We start from the raw sequence: 20,478 nt of genomic DNA, 5'->3' as shown, positions 1-20,478 counted from the left end.
GGTGGAAAATTTTGGCAGCTTACTGAAAGACTACTACATATAGGTATAAATGACTGCCACAGTGGAAGTGTTTAGTGGCATCTGCACTATACAACCAGAATATCTAGAGTTATTAGAGAGCTTTTATTTGTAAACTAAAGGATTTTATGGTGCCCTGTTCAGTGTTGTACAGATTCTGTCATTGTGGATAGAAAACAGTTAACCATGTGGGATGGTCTGGCAGGAAATTTAATTTCATTGCATAAAACAGACAGCTGTTGACATTGAAGCAAAGAGTTGGAATTAAGTGGATAAGTATGGATATAAACAAGGATATAGACATTTTATTGTCTGAAGAGAATTTGGCAAATCTGGATATATTATGCACCTTTATTAGCCTTGGAATCTGATAGAGTGCACAGAATGTTCATTACTTTACAAAACTTGCCTTATAATTGATGAATGTAAGGGAGGAAGCTGAGTATGCTATCAAATGTGAGTCCCACAAACTTTGCTTATGGTGCAACTGGGATTAATGATTGTCCTAGTCAGAGCTCTGGGTCATTACGAAGACTACGTCTGCATCAAAAGTGCACATAAACTTCTACTGTGAAACTCTGAATCCATTTGCAAGCATCCATTTTGAGAGACAGCCAATAGCTTGTTGCAACTGTCTTTCGATGTATCTCATATTACATGAATAGCAGAAAATGGTTAAGTCATCCACATAGCTTTCATTTCTTCTTTAGTGAAGAGCCTGTTGTATTCTTCAGTGTCATTTGAAGAAAACAAGATTTGCTGTTTTTCTGTTTTGATTTTTTGGACAAGGAACTCGGAAAGATAAGGAAACGCTGCTGATATTTTACCAAAAAAATCAAGTGCGTTAGCCATTGTGACTGAATCACCAACTGAGCATACATTGTGCTGAAGGACAGAGAAGTAGGTGGTAGAAATTCTGGAAGAAAATCCAGAACTTCGATTTCTGGATTTTCTTCCAGACTTATTTAGCATTGGTAGTTATGGGTGTTGATGATGTATACTGTATCCAGGATTCCTTCTGACTCTGATGGTAGATGTGACTTGTTCGCACATGTTTGAAAGCAATGAGGTTTGTTTTGTGGTATATTTGAAAAATACCACAAGCTTTCTTCTAAGCTCGATCAATTCCTAGATCAATTCTCACTGAAAATGAACCATTCTTAACACTTTGAAGTCAACATCTGTTTCTGCTATACACTGCCAAAAGAAAATCCATGCCTGACCATCCCATGCCTAGTTTTTTTTTTTTTTTTTTTTTAATTGTCTATGGTAGGAAGATCTGTACAACATCCACAAGACTGCCATATGATCCTTTGCTTTGTGAACAAGAGAACTCTTAGAAACTCTAGATATCAAAGTAGATAATATTGCACAAATACCACCAAGTACACTACCACATACCACCATAGTATTCATATATATCACCATGCAGCTTTTCTTTCTCCAGACTACCTATCCCTCCTGTTGTCTACAGCAGCTCTTTAAAGCTCACAGAACTGAATACTCTGATTTTGTATTTGTCTACAGAGATGGTTCAGAATCAAATGCTATAGTGGGGCTATCTTCCCAGACAGTATAATTATGTTCAGATCCCACTAGAATTTAACAGCTGTTCAGCTGCATGTTGTAGAACTTGCCTGTAGAGATTCCTTAATGTAAGGCTTAAACTACATAATATTCCAATGCTACCAAGGGTGCATTATGTGTACAGTTTCATGGAGCTTCCTGCAGGCAATAAGATTATCAATATAGTATTGACAATAAGAGGCTCCATAGCTCAGTCGGTATAGAGAGGGCCCTTTGGTCGGAAAGACCTGGGTTCGCTTCCTGTCAGTGCTGTGAGGAACCTTTATCTGGTCTTGAAAGTTTATTAGGTAAAGATGACCTTGCTATTGCTTCTGCCTGGTATCTCCACCTCTGGGCCTGGCTCCCACTGAAGAGAACTCAATAAAGGTCGAAACTAGTCTGGGTAGTGGCCAATCCCTTAATGCATAACACTATACATATCTGCAAGGAGATGTGTTTTGCATTATGGGAGATACTGGGATAGGAGTGTGGCTAGCTTGGTCCACCTTTGCTACAAGTTGCCTGGTGTTGTACCACCTGATCCCAGTAAGGTAGTACAACATCTACCTTACTCCAGTAAGGTAGTACAACACCATATTCAGTCCTGAATATATTTTCAGGTGCAAACTTTGTTTGCTCACACTTGGATAAAGGATTAAACTAAATTTATTATATATTAATCTGGTCTCTTTCAATGAAAGGTGAGTTAGCCAATCTCATATGGAGGTAAGGGTTTTTTTCACCAAAAAACTCAGGTTTTTCATCTCCCAGAACAGGCAAACCAGCCCTGTGAACACATGCATCTACAAACATAGGATACACTGGGAGGCATAGGGCCAACCACCTTATCCTTGAGTACAGTTGCGGTTGCAGGAATACTTACCTTGACACCATAAAAGGCAGAAGAGGATTAAGAAAGTATTGGCAGTAATCCATTGTCAATACTATTATAGGAAAAAAAAAATATATATATAAAAAAAAAACGGTTCAGTTGAAAGCATGTGATATCATATGCACTATTGGCTGCAGGAGAATAGCTCCACTGCATTAATAGATATACAAAATAAATGACAATAAAATAATCTAGTTAGTAAATTACTTTTAAATATAAACAAGAAATGAATTACAGATCAAGGAATACATGAATGGTGAGTATTAGTCAGTAGAAATATCCACCTCTTTCTTATTTATCCTGGAGTTTACAGAATCCCCTGCTCCTGCAGCTTATGTTATGATGGATAGATTGGTCAACCTGCACAAATTTGTCTTGAAAAACATCAGAAATACATTTTACTTAAAGAATCCAACAAATCCGTTTAGCAAGCGATGCATTCTCTACATAAAATGGGATTCAATGAAACTAATCCAAATTGTTACACAGGAGTTATTTTCTTTTGGAAAGACTGTACAAAGAATGCTGTGAAACACACATTCACAACCCAAAATCGAACAAAAACAATTGCCTGAAACCCTCTTGGGAAGTTATACTGACTAATACTCACCATTCATGCATTCCTTAATTTGTAATTAATTTATTGTTTATATTTAAAAGTAATTTATTGTAATTTATTTTGTATATCTATTAATGCAGTGCAGCCATTCTCCCAGCTGATAGTGCACATAATATCATGCACTTTCTACTGAATTATTATTATTTTTTATTTATTTTTTTTATTTTTTTATTTTTCCCTGTACAGTATTGTATTGGCAATGGCTATGCTATGAAACTTATAACTTATAAAACTCACCATTATATCATTATTGTTTAAAACTAAAATTCTGGATTAAAGATTTGAAATGAGTGTTTTTTTTTTTTTGTATAATAAGAGTGACCAGTAAGTGCAATTAAAGATTTTGCTAACTGTTTGGCTAATTTAAAGGAGGGAGAGTCAGTAGCATCTACTATGGGACACAGAGGGTAGTTGGGTTTAATAATTTTTGACAATCTGTATATCATGGAGGGGAGGTAGACTAAAAGGCTGAAGTTTTTTAATAACTTCGGGAGGTGAAGACGTGACATTTTTTAGAAGCCTTTCTAACATTTTTTTTTTTTTTCTCTTGAGACTTAGTAGGATCATAATCCAGCAGTTTATAAGTGGCACATTCTCTGAGTAGAACATTAATTTTTCTATTATAATTACTGGAATTGAGGACAACAGTTACTGTGCATCATCTTTGTGATCAGCTGTAGTACTAATAATGTTGTTCTCTTTGAGAAGTTTGCATAAAGTGTGGAGCCGACTATTGGACTTGAGTCTTTGTTTATTTTCTTCTTTCTAATTTCTTCCAATTATTGTTTCTGGTGTGTTTTTATATGTGTTATTACAATTTTAACATTGTATACCTGATGATGTCTCTGTAACTGAGATGAAATACTGAACTCAATTAAATCTGCTGTTTATTTATTTCTCTTTGTGCTATAAGTTATTCCATTAAAGTGTAATTTGGAGACAAACTATTGAAATGAGATTAGTAATAATTTAAAGTTAATTGTGTAGAACTGTCATAGTATCTTGTACATCCCTTGAGGGTGCATATTAGGAAACTGATGATGATTTTTTATGCAACTAATGCACTCATCTGCATGGAATTATTTGTTCCCAATAATTCCTTGAAAATGAATCATAACATGATTTGCTTTTGAATTATTTCAAACCTTCATGAATATTTAATTATGTGAGATGCGACAGAGTACTGACTTCATAAGGCCAAATGCAAAAAAAAAGCTTGCCTCCTGCTCAAACTGCAGTTGAGACCTCTTGGCATCAGTCTTTTCCCCAACTCTTGTACAGACATGTACAAAATGAGTCTTTGGACTCCCTGGAGATGTCACATAATAATAATATGCTCAAAAATCGACCTTTGTAAAAAAAAAAAGTAATCTGCAAACAACGTAATGGGGATCATTCAAGTGACCAGTGTCAATAATCTGGGATGTCTGCTGTTATAGAAATGAACAAGTGTGATGCATATATTGCATTATGACTGCCGGTGTAAAAGATATTTTTCAACTCTATAATTTTCTTCATCCTTCTCTGGCCTCTGACATACATTCAAGCCTTCTGCCCAATGTGCATTTTGTAGCTTACCTAATTTTTGTCTATGATCAGTGTTGGTAAACTTGTCTCAATAGTTCATTAACCCAACAAGGAGCATACATGCTGACATCCATTATCACACCACATTCAGTAGTTGATAATTTCATAGGTTTTTTATTCTTCCAAAAAACCTCGAATTTGTTTAGCATTCATACTACAGACTTTTATATGTTATAATAAGCCACACGATAAAGTAACATTCTAGAGCATTCTATTTCTTATCAATGGATGATCCTAAAAAACATGGCCAGTGAATGAAATTCAGGAAGAAAAAAATTGTGAAATAGATAAATATCATATAAAACTGTGTAATATTACCTCCTTAGCTTCTTTGTATCCATGATCCAATGACCGAGTTCTTTCAGCCGCTTTAGAAACAACTCTTTCCCAACGATGCTGGACACTAATAAGAAGATTTTTTATAAGAATAACATCTTGTTTCTGGCTAAAATACTTCAAGTGAGTTCCCTTTTTATCTAAATTCAACATCACTTCTCGATGACATCCAACATCTTTCTGGAAGGTCTATCAGAAAATGATAAAAAATACACATATTTTAATCAAGACTGAATTTTGATAATTTAAAGGAAGGCTCTAGATTATAAAACTAGGACTATGAATTAAAGAAAGATTGTATTATCTGGCTAACAATCATTATATATGCTTTGATCTTTCTGGGTCATTCTAAGTATAATTACTAGAGTGCTGAAGCTGCATTTTTTCCATTTCCTGGCATACTATTAATTATAGTAGCCATTTTTATTGAGCAGATCCACAAAATTAATTTTTTTTTGGGGGGGGGGGTAAATTAATTGTGGCTTATTTCCATATTGTCCAGTTTCTGATTCTGTACAGCCATTTTAATGCCCAAGGTGTACTTTTTGATTTTTTTTTTATTTGCATTTTAAATGAAACTAACGTTTTTCAAGATATTCATCACCTGCTTCAGTAGCGAAGCCTCAAAAAAGGCTGAAACCGGTCTGGGTAGTGACCTCCCACCATAATGTAATAACAGCATACATTTCCTAGGAAATGTGTTTTTACATTATGGAAAATACCTAAGAATAGCGATCAGAACTTTACCGCCTTTGCTGCGAGTTATCCGGTATTGTACTACGAACTAGGCTCACTTGCATTAGCTCATGCTAGTGATCACCGATACTTTATAGTTTTACTATATTCGGCATGAAACTCTCTGATTCCAATCTTTGAGTTTCTTATTCGGTTTTAAAACAATGTGGGATTTAATATCCCCTTAATTTAAATAATGCTTATATTGCCGAAATGAAGCTTACTAGCTCTTTATATTTAAGTAGATAGAGGTTATTTAACAAGCCCCACAAGAAGAAAGAGATGATAATATTGATTTTTATAATCGATTACAAAATATATATAATAAAATAAATTTTGTAATATTAGTAGGAGACTTAAATGCAAGAATTGGAAACACAAAAATTAATAATAATATAGGAATATATGGAGAACATACTTTTAACAGGAATGGTAAAAATTTGATTAACTTTATAGTTTATAATAATTTTAAAATAATGAATTCTTTCTATAAACATAAAGACATACATAAATATACTTTAACAGTAAGAAGGTGTGAATCGATATTAGATTACTTTATTTTAAATGAAAAGACATTTGTGTTCTTCTACAGAATACTCCTAAAAGAACACCAATCATACATCTGCAATCATGACTATGGTCAATCTGGCCTTGCAGGCCATGTTTTAGATACAACCCACAGGATCTCCTGGAGAAAAACCAGCATGCTCCATTGCAGTAAATTAAAAAAAAAAAATGACTGTTTTCAGAATCTGTGGTGAAACTGAGAGATCAACTGAATTTAAATAAATACGGTTGCATAAAATTTCCAAAATTTGAGAGGCATTAATTGTCTCACTTCACATCCTGGGCCACTTACAAATGCCCATAGAAGGTGCACCACCCAGATAGGACTTTAGAGTCACCCACGTGTTTCACTTAGTATTGTGTTGTATTTTAGTGTGTGTTACAAGAATTATTTGTAATCCCTGAAGATGTCTCCGTGACCGAGACGAAATATTGGAAGCATTAAAATTAGTTTTTAATCCTTTCCTAGTGCTGTAAATATGCCATTACACCTCCAACATGATGTCCTCCCAGCATTTAAGCCTCAACACACAGAAGAGATAGAATGATGTAGAGAATGAAGAGATAGGCTGAATGAAGGAGATAGCCCAGTAGTGCGAAGTGATATACAGAGCAAAGTAGAAGCTGGAGCGAATGCAGAAACATCTGGAGAGTGAGTCAGCTGATAACAGAAAGAAAGAAGTGTGAGATAAGAGAAATGAGGGCTTGACCAAGACCGAAAGAAAAATTGAGGAGCGAGTCTTGTACGGCGTTTCAATCATAAGAGGTGTAATCAATGAGAGACTGATAAAACTGTTCTTTCCGGGCATGAAAATTAATGATGTTAGTAAGGCTATAAGAGCACAAAAGGGGTAAGGTAAAAGAGATGATCATATTGGCTGGAATGAATGATTTGAAAGGAGAAAGGTAATGCATGAGAGAGGACATGAAAGAATAACTGGAAGTAGCAAAAGAAAAGAGTGAGAGAGTTAATATAGTGAATCTGTTGCTACGGTATGACAGAGTAGAGCCAAGAAAGATGGCCATAATAGCGAATGACTCGATGTGTAGGATAAGCAGGAGGAGTGGCGTCGAGTTTGTAGATGTGTGGATTGAGTTTGATGGCGAAAGGACTTATACAAGAATGATGGTTTGCATTTGAATGGATTTGGTGTTAGAAAACTGGAAAAAGTGTTGCTGAACGAAGTGAAAGTGGATGTGCAAAATCAGGAAAACTAGAGATTTTAGGAGGGGTGGGTGGGCTGTTGAGTGGACATGCAGGCCATGAGGCAACTGAGTGTAAGAATGTGTATAAGGGGCTTTTGTATTTTATGTACATTAATGCCAGGAGCATACGGAACAAGCAGGAGGAATTTTTGGCATTAGTTGGCTCATCCTGGCCAAAGGTTATTGGCATTAGTGAGACAGGGCTAACAGATGATGATATAGTCAGTGGGATAGAATGTGAAGGGTATAGTGTGTTCAGGGAGAATAGAGAGAAAAGAATGGGGGGGGGGGGTGTTATTGATGATAGCCGATGAACCACAACCAAAGAGTAGAAGTTCAACTGCAGGCCAGTGAAAACAGCGCATTTGAGGCTATCTGGTGTGAGATTGAGGCCAGAAGAACAAAATATACATTTGGATGCTGCTATAGAACCAGGGGATGGAAAAGAGGATGCTGGCAGTATGCATCAGCAAATAGACTCAATGACTGGAGGGCAGCTAATTATTATGGGGGATTTCAACTATGGAAACATAGATTGGAAGGAGGTGAGGACACGTGGGAGGAATTAAATGGAATTTAAGCAGTTACTAAGGGAGAATTACCCGAGACAGCATGTGATGGAATATACTAGGGGTTCGAGAGTGCTCTCAATCTAGTCACTGCATCTGAGAATTTGTCTATAACGAATATGACGAAGTTGCCTTGCTGCCAATTAGTGAGAGATCATACAGTCTTGACCTGGGTGGTGGCTAAATGTGCAGAATTTTCAGTTAAGAGAAGATATATGTGGAATTACAAGGCTGATAAGTATGACAAGCTTAGAAGATTGCTTGGTTCAGTAAATGCCATGTGAAACTGCAAGGGCCGTTTATTGGTTGATAGTGCATGGGAAGTGGTCAGGAGTGTTTGAGAGCAGTAATGGCAGAATGCATACCTAGAGTCAGAAGAGTAAATCAAGTGGGAGTTAAATAGATGAATATCATCATTAAGCTGGAGCTGGGAAAAAAAAATGTAGAGGGAATTTAAGGAGAAAGGTAATCAGCAGGCACATGAACAGTACAAGGCACAGGCCAGAAAGGTAACTAGTATGGTAAGAAAGGCAAAAGCAGAATATGAAAGGAAGTTAGCAATGAATGCTAAAGATAATCCCAAACAGCTCTTTTAATATGCTGCAAGTAAAAGAATGAATGTATATGGCAGAATGATTTTAATCAATGAAAGAGTAGAATTACTAAGAGAACACTTTGCAAGAGTATATCATCCAGATGGTGATATTGCAGGAACGAGAGAGGCGAAAGCTTATATGGGAACTGAGGTAAATGAAATGGAGGTGCATAGCATATTACAGAATCTTAATGTGAATATATCTGTGGAATTGGATGATATACTAGCACGAGTTTTATGTGAAGCTGCAAGGGAATTGTCAGAGCCCTTGACCATATTGTTTAATCTAAGTCTCATCTCTGGGTTAGTCCTAAGAGGATGGAAAGAGGAGAAAATAGTTCCATTGCATAAAGGAGGTTCAAAGACTACAGCAATTTACCGACCAATCAGCATATCAGGGGTTGTTATTAAAGTATTGGAGAAGTTGGTCAAGAGCAAAATACAGGAATGGACATATGGAAATGGGATACTGTACACGGGGGGGGGGGGGGCACAGTTTTGTGAAGTTAGGTCTTTTCTCAATAACTTGCCCATGCTTTGTTTATTTTGCACTTGGTTAGACTATAATAAATTTAGTTTAATCCTTTATCCAAGTGCAAGCAAACAAAGTTTGTGCCTGAAAATATCTTCAGGACTGAGGTAAGGTAGTGCAACACCAGGCAACTCCAAGCAAAGGTGGACCAAGCTCTCATCACTCCTTGTCTGAGTATCTCCCATAATGCAAAGCACATCTGCTTGCAGAAATGTATACTGCTATGCATTAAGGGAAGGGCCACTACCCAGACCGGTTTCGACCTTTATTGAGGTCTCGTCAGTGGAAGGTAGATCCAAACGTGGAAGCAATAGGAGAGGTCATATTTACCTATATGAGTTGCCAACAGGTGTATCACCTTATTATTGAATTACTCTAGATTTAGAGAAAGATGTTGGAAGTTTATTTTGCACTTGGTTAGACTATAATAAATTGTTGCACTACTTGGTGTTGCACTACCTTACCTCAGTCCTGAAGATATTTTCAGGTGCAAACTTTGTTTGCTTACACTTGGATAAAGGATTAAACTAAATTTATAATTGCCCATGCTTTATCTAACAGATGAGTTAGATAAATGTAATGGGTTTACAGTGATACTGTTGGACTTTGCAAAGGCCTTTTGACAGGATACCTAACCAGTAGAGTCCAAAAGAAAGCCTGTGACTAGTGGCATGCCACAGGGTTATGTTCTTGGACCACCAATGTTTAATTTGTACATTAACAATGTAGGAAAGGATCTGAGAGGAACTTTTCAGTTTTTTGCTGATGATGCAAACTTGGGTACAGCAATAGTTAACACAGATGAAAGTCAGAATTTTACAGGATGATTTGGATAGATTGGCAGACTGGGCTAAGGAGAATGGATGAAGGTTTAATGTGGCAAAGTGTAAGGTTATGCATTTCGGAGTGAAAAGATTACCAGCTGTATACCACATTGGTGGAACTGTACTCCAGGAAATTGAAGCCAGAGACTTGGGAGTGTTAGTGGATAGGGTGTTAAAGTTTAGGGGACACATAGCAAAAGTGGCTAAAGCAGCTCATCAGATTACTTGGTTACTGAAGAATACTTTGACGAGCAGAGATGAGCCTTGATAAAACCCCATCTTGACTACTGTATGCAGATCTGGGTGCTTGTGTTTCTTGGTGATGAGGAGGAGGTGGAGAGGATCCAGAGGTGAGTGATTAAGATGGTAACAGGTCCATGGAATGAACCGTATGAGAACAAGTTGAAGATTTGTAGGTTAGAGAAACTGGTTGATAGGCAGAAAATGGGTGATATTGAGACATACAAATTACTGAGAGGTTTTTACAAGATTAATTCAGAGGAAATTTTACAGAACAGGTCTGGTGGTGGGAGAATTAGGAGCCATCCACGGAAACTGAGTAAGAGTGTAGTTAGCAAGCGTGTTAAAACTAGGATTTTTGTTTGGAGAGTAGTGAATGAGTGGAATAAGTTGCCAGTTTGTTGTGGGTGCCATTACTGTGAATGCATTCAAGGAAAGGTATAATAGATACTGAACAAATGTTGGATAGTTCTTGACATGATGTTTAGGGCCTTCCTTGATGAGTCGAAGGACTCCTTGGAGGCCCATAATAATAATAATAATAATGTTATGAATGCATTTTACAAGAAAAATCAAACCAAGAATGGACATGGTTGGTTGGTTGGTTGATGGTTTATTGGAGAAGGAAAATGAAGGTCATTGCAATACACAAGATATTAATAAGAGTCATAAAGAGATAAATTAGTAAACAGTATATTATGTACAAAAAATTAAACTAACCAATGTATCCACATATCTACACATAATAGAATATATAAGCAAATGTGTTTATATAAATTAACGTTGCAAATATGTGTCTCCACCAGATAATTAAAAATTTCATTGCTCTCTCTGTTGTGTGAAGTGTTGGCATTCCACGAGAACATAGCAAATGGTAAGAGACAAGTTTCATTTTTCATACATAGGTGGGTCATCAGCAGTCAGTGAATAAGAATGTGTAAAATGACTATGACCTATGCAGAGTATAGCCAGAACAACTTTCTCTCTTTAGTTTCTATGCTGACTAGACTGCCAGTGTTTAATTTTAGGTTTCATATCATGCAATTTATTTGTCAGTAATTCCTGCTATGATGACTGCCATTGAATAAGTACCTCTGATCTTATAAAGCAACGTTTCTTGATTGGGGTGGTGTGAGATGTCACTAGGGTTCCACAAAACACTGTGATTTGGGGGGGGGGGGGATTGTATAAATGATATGAACATATAATATAAAAATAAACATAAGATACAGCAGTAACTTTTATGCAGTCTGATTTTCCTCAATTCCAATGTGCCTGAGAATACAGCCCAACCAAACATTAAAATTAAGGGCCTTCATTTTGTGCAACAGTTGCAAAACCTCACCAAGCAATACACATGGATTATAAACAGCAGAGGTGATAGCTTGTAATGAACTCAATAGTTCATATACAGGGTGTTCGGGATAAATTTGACATATTTATAATTAATTATATTTTTCCGTAAGTTACATGTATTAACACACACTTCTCTTCATTTAAAAGTTTGGACCCTTCTTCATTCATATACAAGATGTCAGAAAGGATGGATAGCTGGAACCCACCTGAATCATGGAAGAGAATAACTTGTACCATGATGATTCGTGCCCGCCATCAAAATAAGGATATTACGACTGCTGCCCAATGCTCCCTGAATACAGTAAAAACAATCAGGCATGAACTAGAGACTTGCAATGGTGACTACGAGGATGTAGCAAGAAGAAAGATCCCTAGCAGACGATCTGATTGCGTTCGTACAGCAGAATTCCTCGCAAATCTGCAGGAACAGGTGTTGAAGAACCCTGGCATTGGAATTCGGGCTTTGTTCGTGGAGTTGCTAACTGTAGTCAAGCCCTGGATAACAAGGGTAGCCAATGGTAGGCCGTATGTATGGCAGCAGGATTCGGCCCCTTGCCACACCTCTGGGAAAAGTCAAAAATGGTTGTCTGAAAATTTCTACGACTTCACCAGTCCAAATGTTTGGCCTCCAAACTCCCCAGACCTTAACCCCATGGATTATTTTGTATGGGGCGCAGTTGAAAAAGACACCAATCGCACTTCCAGTAATACAAAAGCCCAGTTAATGGATAAAATTAAAACAGTTTTTGCGGCCCTTCCCAGGGAGACTGTAGCATCAGCTTGTTCGAGGTTCCGAAGCAGAATTGAAGCTGTGATCGATGCTAATGGTGGTTATTTTGAGTAAATCTTGTTGATAGTATTGTAATTAACTCTGCCTGTAATGTTTTTTTGTCAATTCATTAAATTTAATAGATACAAAGAAGATTTTCTTTTTCCTTACGAAACTGTCAAATTTATCCCGAACACCCTGTAAATTACACACTTTTGGTAGTAGATTTCTTTTATAAACACAAGGGCAAGTTGAACTGCACACAATGCTGTATAATTACTGCAATCAAGTGAGATCTAGTTGGATACAGTAATGTCAAGAAACAAAGAAGCACAACAAGCAGAAGCCTCAGATCTTGAACCATCAGAACAGATGAGCAAGAAATCAGAGTTGGTTGCTCTGTGCATTAAACAAATGCAAGTAAACAGATGACAGAGTATGATGCTTCTGTAGATGACAAAATGAAAGGTTGCAGGACAGAGTGAATACTTGACATGGAGGAATACTGTTATGTTTGGGGCAGGTAATGTTGTCAATATTCATGCAAGTAACTTCCATAACCTCAAGTAGCATACCAAAGGGATGTATGGCAGTCCAATGAGTGTGATACTGAGTATCCCAATGGAGAGTAAAAATATTACTCTATGCAGGATGCCCCTGAAGAGATTATTTTTAGGACATGATTAAGACAATTGTTTCTAAGTGACTCAACATAAATACTTTGAGATGACAATGTGCAAATGGCACAGGTAGCCATCTGTATGCACTGATGATGCATTGGATCCAATAATTGCAGGCTACTCTGCATTGCAGAACTATAGAATTGAGACCCATCATCTATGTTTGAATGTAGAAAATACGATCAAGACAAAGCAAAGAAAATCAATCTGCACCCCATTCAGTAGAGCATAGAGTGTGAAGGAGATTTAATGCCCTCCTGAACTTTTTTCCCTTATTCAAAGCTTATGTGCAAGGAATGTAAATTTTCTACCAAAGATGAAAACTTGGCTTCTGTTGCTATTGGGTTTCTAATTTATTCCATTTCTAAATGAGGATTGAGACTAAGAGTGCATTTTCAGTAGAAGTATATATAGACTCTTTTTCTGCTAAAAATCTGAATCCATTACTAAGAACCACCGGAGAGACAAGATTAATTGCTTACTGAAGTAATAACAACTGCCATGCTATTACTATAGCATGGTAATGTCTCCATAAGCATTGTCTCCATAATTTATTAGAATGAATGTTGATCACCATGTAACTACGAAAGAAAGGAAACCTGACTAGGAAGATTTTGAAGACTCTTTGTTCTTCACTTTACTTCATCAGTCTTCCTTCTGGGTCCAATATGCAAACAATATTTCCTGAACTGGGCTACATACAGAATATGCACTCTCTTCTTAGAACAGATTAATTACCTTCATTCTTAGATGAAGTTCACTACGGAAAAGGCTGGAAGTTAAGTATTCCATATCTCGATGTGCCACAGATGTCCCTCCCCCCCCCCCCTCAGTAAAGCATTTTCAGCAGCTGTGAATTGATTCATAAATATTTCAGACCATCATTCATCCCAAAAACTGGACATCACTAACAAGACCATATTTAACAGAGTTTGTATTATTTATACTTGTGTTTCCTCATTACAACAAGAAATGTGAAATATTACATGTGTTATGAATAGTCTGAACACCCAGATGATTAAACATAATACACTATTACAAGAGATGGTCCTATGGTCCAACCTCTCATAACTCCATGGCTGAATGCAAGGCTCCTATCCATTATGTGTTTCGAATCTGAGCATATCACTAGAATTCTGAAAAAGTATCAATTTACATGTACATTTTTTCCCATTAATAAACCGTCCAATTTCTTACTTACTACCCAAAGATAAACTAACACGACCATCTCTAACAGTATTTATCAAATTCTGTGTAAATGTCACCATTTATTATTATTATACCAAGATCTACATGTAGTCAAATGCTCTTTGTCATACACACAGCTCATCATACTGTGCCTTAAATACATTAAAATTTTCTGCAGACACTATAGGCAAATTGTGAAGCAAAAAACCTGCTTCACACTCCATTCCTCACATCCTACTTACACAGCTTCCAGGGATGACCACTTATTCCCCCCCATCTCCATACCATTTTATGAAAAACCTCTTCAATATTAATCTTAAAGAAGTTCCTTATCAACTTGTACATCTCTAGCACATCACTCCTCTTCCTCCTATCCCCTAGACCAGGTTCCCAACCTTTTTTTGGTCCCCATACCCCTTTGGCTTTTACTAAATTATCTGGTACCCCCTATTCATTATAATAAGAAATAAATTCTTAAGTTTACCATGCAGATTCAAAGAATATAAGAAATAAACAGTAATTAAGTTTCCATTAAAGCTTTATTTGGTAAATAAATCAATTACATTATCATAAAATTGTTAAATCTTTATTAAACTGCAGTAAAATCGATTAGTAAGACCCTTGATTCTGTTTCTTATCCACCAACAGTTTTATTCTTGGTACAGTTTTTGAAATAGATACCCGCATATCATGTTCAGGCTCCAGTTTGTTTCTTGTTTTGGACTTGATTGAAAACAGAACTGAAAATCCTGATTCACATAGATAAGTTACAAATGGAATTATAGCCATGTAAGCACGTTTGGTGATAATGGGATATACTTCTCCAAGTGTACATCAAAAATTTTGTAACTTCATTGATTGGAATTCAATTCGGAGTTTCTTGTTATTGCAGAGATCAATTAGCTCATCTTTCACTGGGTCATTGTCACTGATTTTTTCTAAATCAATATGAAAAGGGTTACATATCCAGACTTCATTCATTTGGTCAGGAGGAATTATTCTTGCAACTGCCTCTTTCCAAGTTTTTAAATGCAATATAATGCTATCACGAACTTCCTGTTTTAGTTCCTATGCTGGATCTGAAGTGATTTCATCAAGAGATGTGAAATTGGCAAAGTTACCTAACTCCACCCTTCTTCCCCAGAGAGTCAATTTTTCTTGAAATAATTGCATCTTTTCTTCAGCCTCCGCGAGAATGACAGCTGTACCTTGCAGTGAAATGTTCACAGAATTAAGAATTCCAAATACATCAGAAAGATAAGCCAGAGAAATCTCAAAGTTTGGATCTTTGAAATATGAAGCAAAAGCAGATTCTTTTTCGACTAAAAAAATTTCAATTAAATTTCTAAGTTCAAAAAACCCTTCCTAAAACATTTCCTCTGGATAATCATCGTACTTCTGTATGAAGCAGCAGTACGATATGATCTGCTCCAACCTCTTCACACAAAGATTTAAACACATGGTGATTCAATGCTTTTGCTTTGATAAAATTCACAACTTGAACAACAACATCCAAAACGGCTTTCAAATTATGTGGAAGTGTTTTAGCAACTAACGCATACCGGTGAAAGATGCAATGGCTTGTAAAAATATTTGGATTGATTTCTTTAACCAAAGCAGTGAAACCCGATTTTTTCCTGAACATAGCAGGAGAACCGTCAGTACAAATAGATTCTACTAATTCCCAGGAAAGGCCATTTGAATAAAAAAAATCATTCACCAAATTCATAATATCCACTGCCTTTGTTGTTTCTTTCAAGGGTTTACAAAAAAAGAAATTCCTCTTTTATTTCATTCTGATGTATATATCTAGTAAATAAAGAAGCTGTGCACAGTTAGAGGCATCAGTTGATTCATCCAACTGTAAACTAATTCTTGCTAGACTCTTCTTGATTTCCTCCACTACCTGTACACGCATGTCTTCTGACATTTCTCGAATCAGATCACAAATTGTATTATTTGATAATGGTATTTGTGCAATTTGCTTCTTTACCACACATCGACTTAACCATGTCCATAGCACATGGCTTCACTAATGTCTCAGTAATTGTATGTGGTTTCTTTTCTTTGGCGACCCTCAATGCGACGCGATAACTGGCCCCCAGTGCTGGCTTCTTTGGGGTAATAAATCCATGGTCATGAAGTGTGATATTCTTACCAAATCATGCTCGTTTTATTCTAAACGAGGACTCTGACTCCTTAGAATGTTCGGGATGAACATTCTGAAGATGCTCTCTCAATTTTGATGGCCACATACTGCCATCGCTGAATATCTTGGAGCAAATGAAGCACTGCAGCTTTTGCACACCTTCTTTGTCAAGCATAAAAGTAAAACCATATGAACCATTGTTACCAAGATTCATATGCACATATGAATCTTGGTAACAATGTTTCTTTGGCATGGTCATTCCTTGGGTCTGCAAAAATAATATTTTTTTGTATATAAATCCTGATCTAACCTATCATTTTAAAAATAAGCAAAAAAATAAATAATATTTTAATGTATTTAAATCTTGATCTATCCTTTCATTTTTAGAATAGGCTAAAAATAAACTATAAGTTACTTACAACTAGATTAAAATTTAGTCAGCAAAAGCGAAGTTGGCAAAAGTAATTTAGCTAACCTATGTTTATCACTAAAACGTTTGTACTGTGAGCATGTCAAAATGAAGCAGTTGGAGTGTGTACCATACAGTACGTCATGTGCATGCACAGGAGGTGCAGATGTCATGGAGGCAAGCCTTGAGGGAGCGCGATGAGCTGGCAATTTCACTAGCTATCTTGAATCTTAACTGGGCATTTTGAGTTATCGGATCCTGCAGTGATAAAAAAGTCTATGCAACCTCACTGTGTCTGTGTCAGAAAAGAGACCTGAAATGTTGCTGGTGTGGCTGACAGACAGTACCAACATGGAATAGCCTGGAAATGTTGATAACATAACTATTTTTGGAATATATTAATAGCATAATATACTTATTTACCTGCTATTCACTGTACCCACCCCCTCCCTGGACAAGCTTCCCATACCCCAGGTTGGGAACTCCTGACCTAGACTCTGCATCTTCTCAACTTTTCTTCATACTCAACATTCCAGAGACCAGAAATTACCTTAGTTAATCACCTCTGGACCCTTTCCAATATTTCTTCATCCTTTTAAAAACAAGGCCTGATACAATGGAACAAGAATCTCCTTACTTCTACAAGTCAGTGCCCTCTGCACGACTGCCAGATGTTGTGTTGTCTTTATAATTTTGGCAATATGTTCTCACAATTTTATATTATTATTCACCATTGCCCCAAGATATCTTATTTCCTCGGCCTCCAACAATGTAGCTACACAGAGTAATTTCTACATCCCATTTTTGTTTTCTAAATGTTAATACCTTACATTTTGCAACATTAAACTGGTACCCCCCACTCCCGTGCCCAGTCTATTCAAGTCCTTGTAATGCCACATCTGCTCTCCTCCTCAGTTTTTCCCAACTTTGTATCATCTGCAAACAACTGAATATCTCCATCCAAATCTTCATCAATATCATTAATATACAAGTTAAACAGTAATGGCCCTAAAACAGTCCCCTGCAGAACACCACTAGTGACCTTCCTCTTCTGGAATATTGCTTCCCCATACACTACTTGCTGACACAATCAGATAGTCAATCTCTAATCCAATGCACTAGTCTAATATCTAAACATATCTGCTTTAGTTTGACTATCAACTTATCATGCAGTAATCTATCACTATGTATATCCATCTCCCATGTCCAATGCAGCTGTCACCTTATTGTAATAAGTAAGTAGATTACTAAAACATGACCTACCTTTAGCAAATCCGTGCTTCCATCAAAGATAATAACACTGTTGTCAACCCATTTCTGGACACTTGTTCTCACAAGCCTCTCCAACACCTGACACACAGATTGGCCTATAACTTAATGTTTGAGTTTTGTAACCTCTCTTATGAAGTGGCATAATTTTCCCTTCCTTCCACTCCATGGAAGCTGACACAATGTAAGACATGTAAATTCGATAAATGTGCATTTCAACAGAGAAGAGGCTTCAAGAGTACTAATAACAGAAAACTAGTGTCTAGTGCACAACACTGAATTGACATAGAACACACGACACATGCTTGATCCACAGAAGATGTTTTCAATAAAAGGATTTATTTAAAGAAAGTTCTGAGCCTTATTGCACTGACCCAATTCATGTTGGAATGACTATTTCTTTAAAGTCTCAGTGATTTAAACTTCTTAGTAACTATTTCTTTTTCTTTTATAATATTATATTATTATTCAGATTTAATTCTTGTAGAAAGGCTTAGACGTTGGTTAAACATACTTATTAAATAATTTAAGGAATTTACAACGTACACAGGATATAAATTAAATTAAACTTTAATCTATATTTCCAATATTTCGGCAATGTCACATTGCCATCTTCACAGGAACTTAAAATAAAGACGTTCACGCAGGCACTACACATAGTAAATGAGAATGAAGCAGGAAGTTATTGTTTCTCCTAAAAGTCCTGATGGTACCCCCTAGTGGGCTATGTAGGTATTCTTGGCCATTGGGCTGAAGGTCTTCTAATGTTAGTGTCCCAAATTTGGAGCAGTCTCATGTAACCAGATTTGTTGAGATTTGGACTTTCTTAGGGCTGAGGCTGATTCCATGAATAGCCTTTCAAATTTGAATTTACTACGGTGTATTACCATGGCTTTCTTCCACCGTATTCTGTGGCCTGTATCCAGAGCATTATCTTCAAGACCAGAGTGGCTGTACTGGTGAAACCGGATGTAGTCCTTGTGTTCTGAAATTCTGATATTCGCTGTCCTGCCTGTTTGGCCAAAGTAGGACAGCTTACAGCTGCAAGGGACCTGGTAAATACTAGGTAGGTCTAAGGGAAGTGGATAAAGGATGCCAATTTTCTATATGGTCTGTAACATGAGGTCAAGTCATGTTTTTTTAGGATTTTAGTAATTTTTTCCGAGGTGCCTCGGATGTAGGAAATGGTAATAGATTTAAAGTAATCCTTGTTGTGAAAGGGGGGGGGGGGAGGTTGTGGTTTACTGGTTTCAATATTTTTTGGATTTTTTTTTTTTTGGGGGGGGGGGGGTGGCCATTGGCTGAGAAAGTGTTCAGGATGTGGTTTAGTTCTGTGGTTAGGGCACTGTCATTTGAACAGATAAGTTTAGCCCCGTTGTGTAGTGTCTTAATAACTCCACATTGTTGTGAAGGAGGGGGATTATTGGTGAATGTATCTGCCTGTATGGGTGGGTCTTCTATAAACTGAGAAAACCAAGGTTCTATCAGGCTGGTGGGTGACTAGTGTGTCAAAGAAAGGGAGGCTGTTATTTTTCTCTTTTTCCAGGGTGAACTTGATTCTGGGGTGATGGGTGTTTAAGCGTGTTAGGAAGGAGAGGAGTGTATCAGAGCCATGTGGCCAAATGGCGAACACATCATCAATGTAGCGAAGCCATGTGGTTGGTTTTTGTGGGGCAGAGTTTAAGGCTTTCTCTTCAAAAGTCTCCATAAAAAAGTTGGCTAAAGGTGGGGAGAGAGTGGTGAACCCATGGCCATCCCCTCTATTTGTTTGTAGAATTTTCCTTGCCAAACGAAATAACCTGAGTTCATTGTGAACTGAAATAGGGCAGAGATATCAGGAGGAAATTTAGCTTGGATTAGCTCTAAGTTTCTTTGAGTGGAACATTTGTGAATAAGGAGGAGACATCAAAACTGACCATTATGTCAGTATGTTAGAGTGCAAGGTTTTTCTATGCTGGCTTTGAAGTGGGCTGAGTTTTTTATGTGTGATGGTGTATTGCCAGTATAGTGTGTGAGCGCTTTGGCCAAATGTTTAGCTAATTTGTATGTGGGGGAATCAATGCCATCCACTATGGGATGTAAATGGCACGTTTTCTTTATCTCGACACATCGGTGTCGAGGCTAGCAGGTGAAAAGACGTACTGTCAGAGAGCTCCTGAAGGATTTGCGATTTTTGTTGATTTATTAAGTGTTTTCTTATATTTAATTGTGTATTTTAGTATATTATTGTAGTTTTATTAGTGTAGTTATTGTACTAAAGTGTTTTATAACATAATTTCAGAAAAATTATTAGTTTTTACTACTCTTAAAAATGGCGCCAAAAACTTGTCGTAATAAGGCAGTGACTAAAGCTAAAGTTGCTACTGAGGAGA

General features: G+C 36.8%; 1 protein-coding gene across 1 annotated transcript in view; it reads right to left on the bottom strand.

The window, feature by feature from the left end:
- shot (dystonin-like protein short stop) overlaps window positions 1–20,478 on the bottom strand; it is a 1,304,552-nt gene that overhangs the window by 234,646 nt on the left and 1,049,428 nt on the right. The window contains exon 76 of the mRNA XM_090402172.1: window positions 5,001–5,207. Coding sequence (XP_090258298.1) covers window positions 5,001–5,207 — 207 coding nt within the window. The remainder of the gene's footprint in view (window positions 1–5,000; window positions 5,208–20,478) is intronic.

The sequence above is a fragment of the Typopeltis vanoorti genome, chromosome 12, assembly GCF_054136105.1.
Source record: "Typopeltis vanoorti isolate ZY-2024b chromosome 12, IOZ_Tvanoo_1.0, whole genome shotgun sequence".
NCBI classification, from domain to species: domain Eukaryota; kingdom Metazoa; phylum Arthropoda; class Arachnida; order Uropygi; family Thelyphonidae; genus Typopeltis; species Typopeltis vanoorti.
Note: the sequence above shows the minus strand (reverse complement) of the source record. Positions and strands in the feature narration are given on the sequence as shown.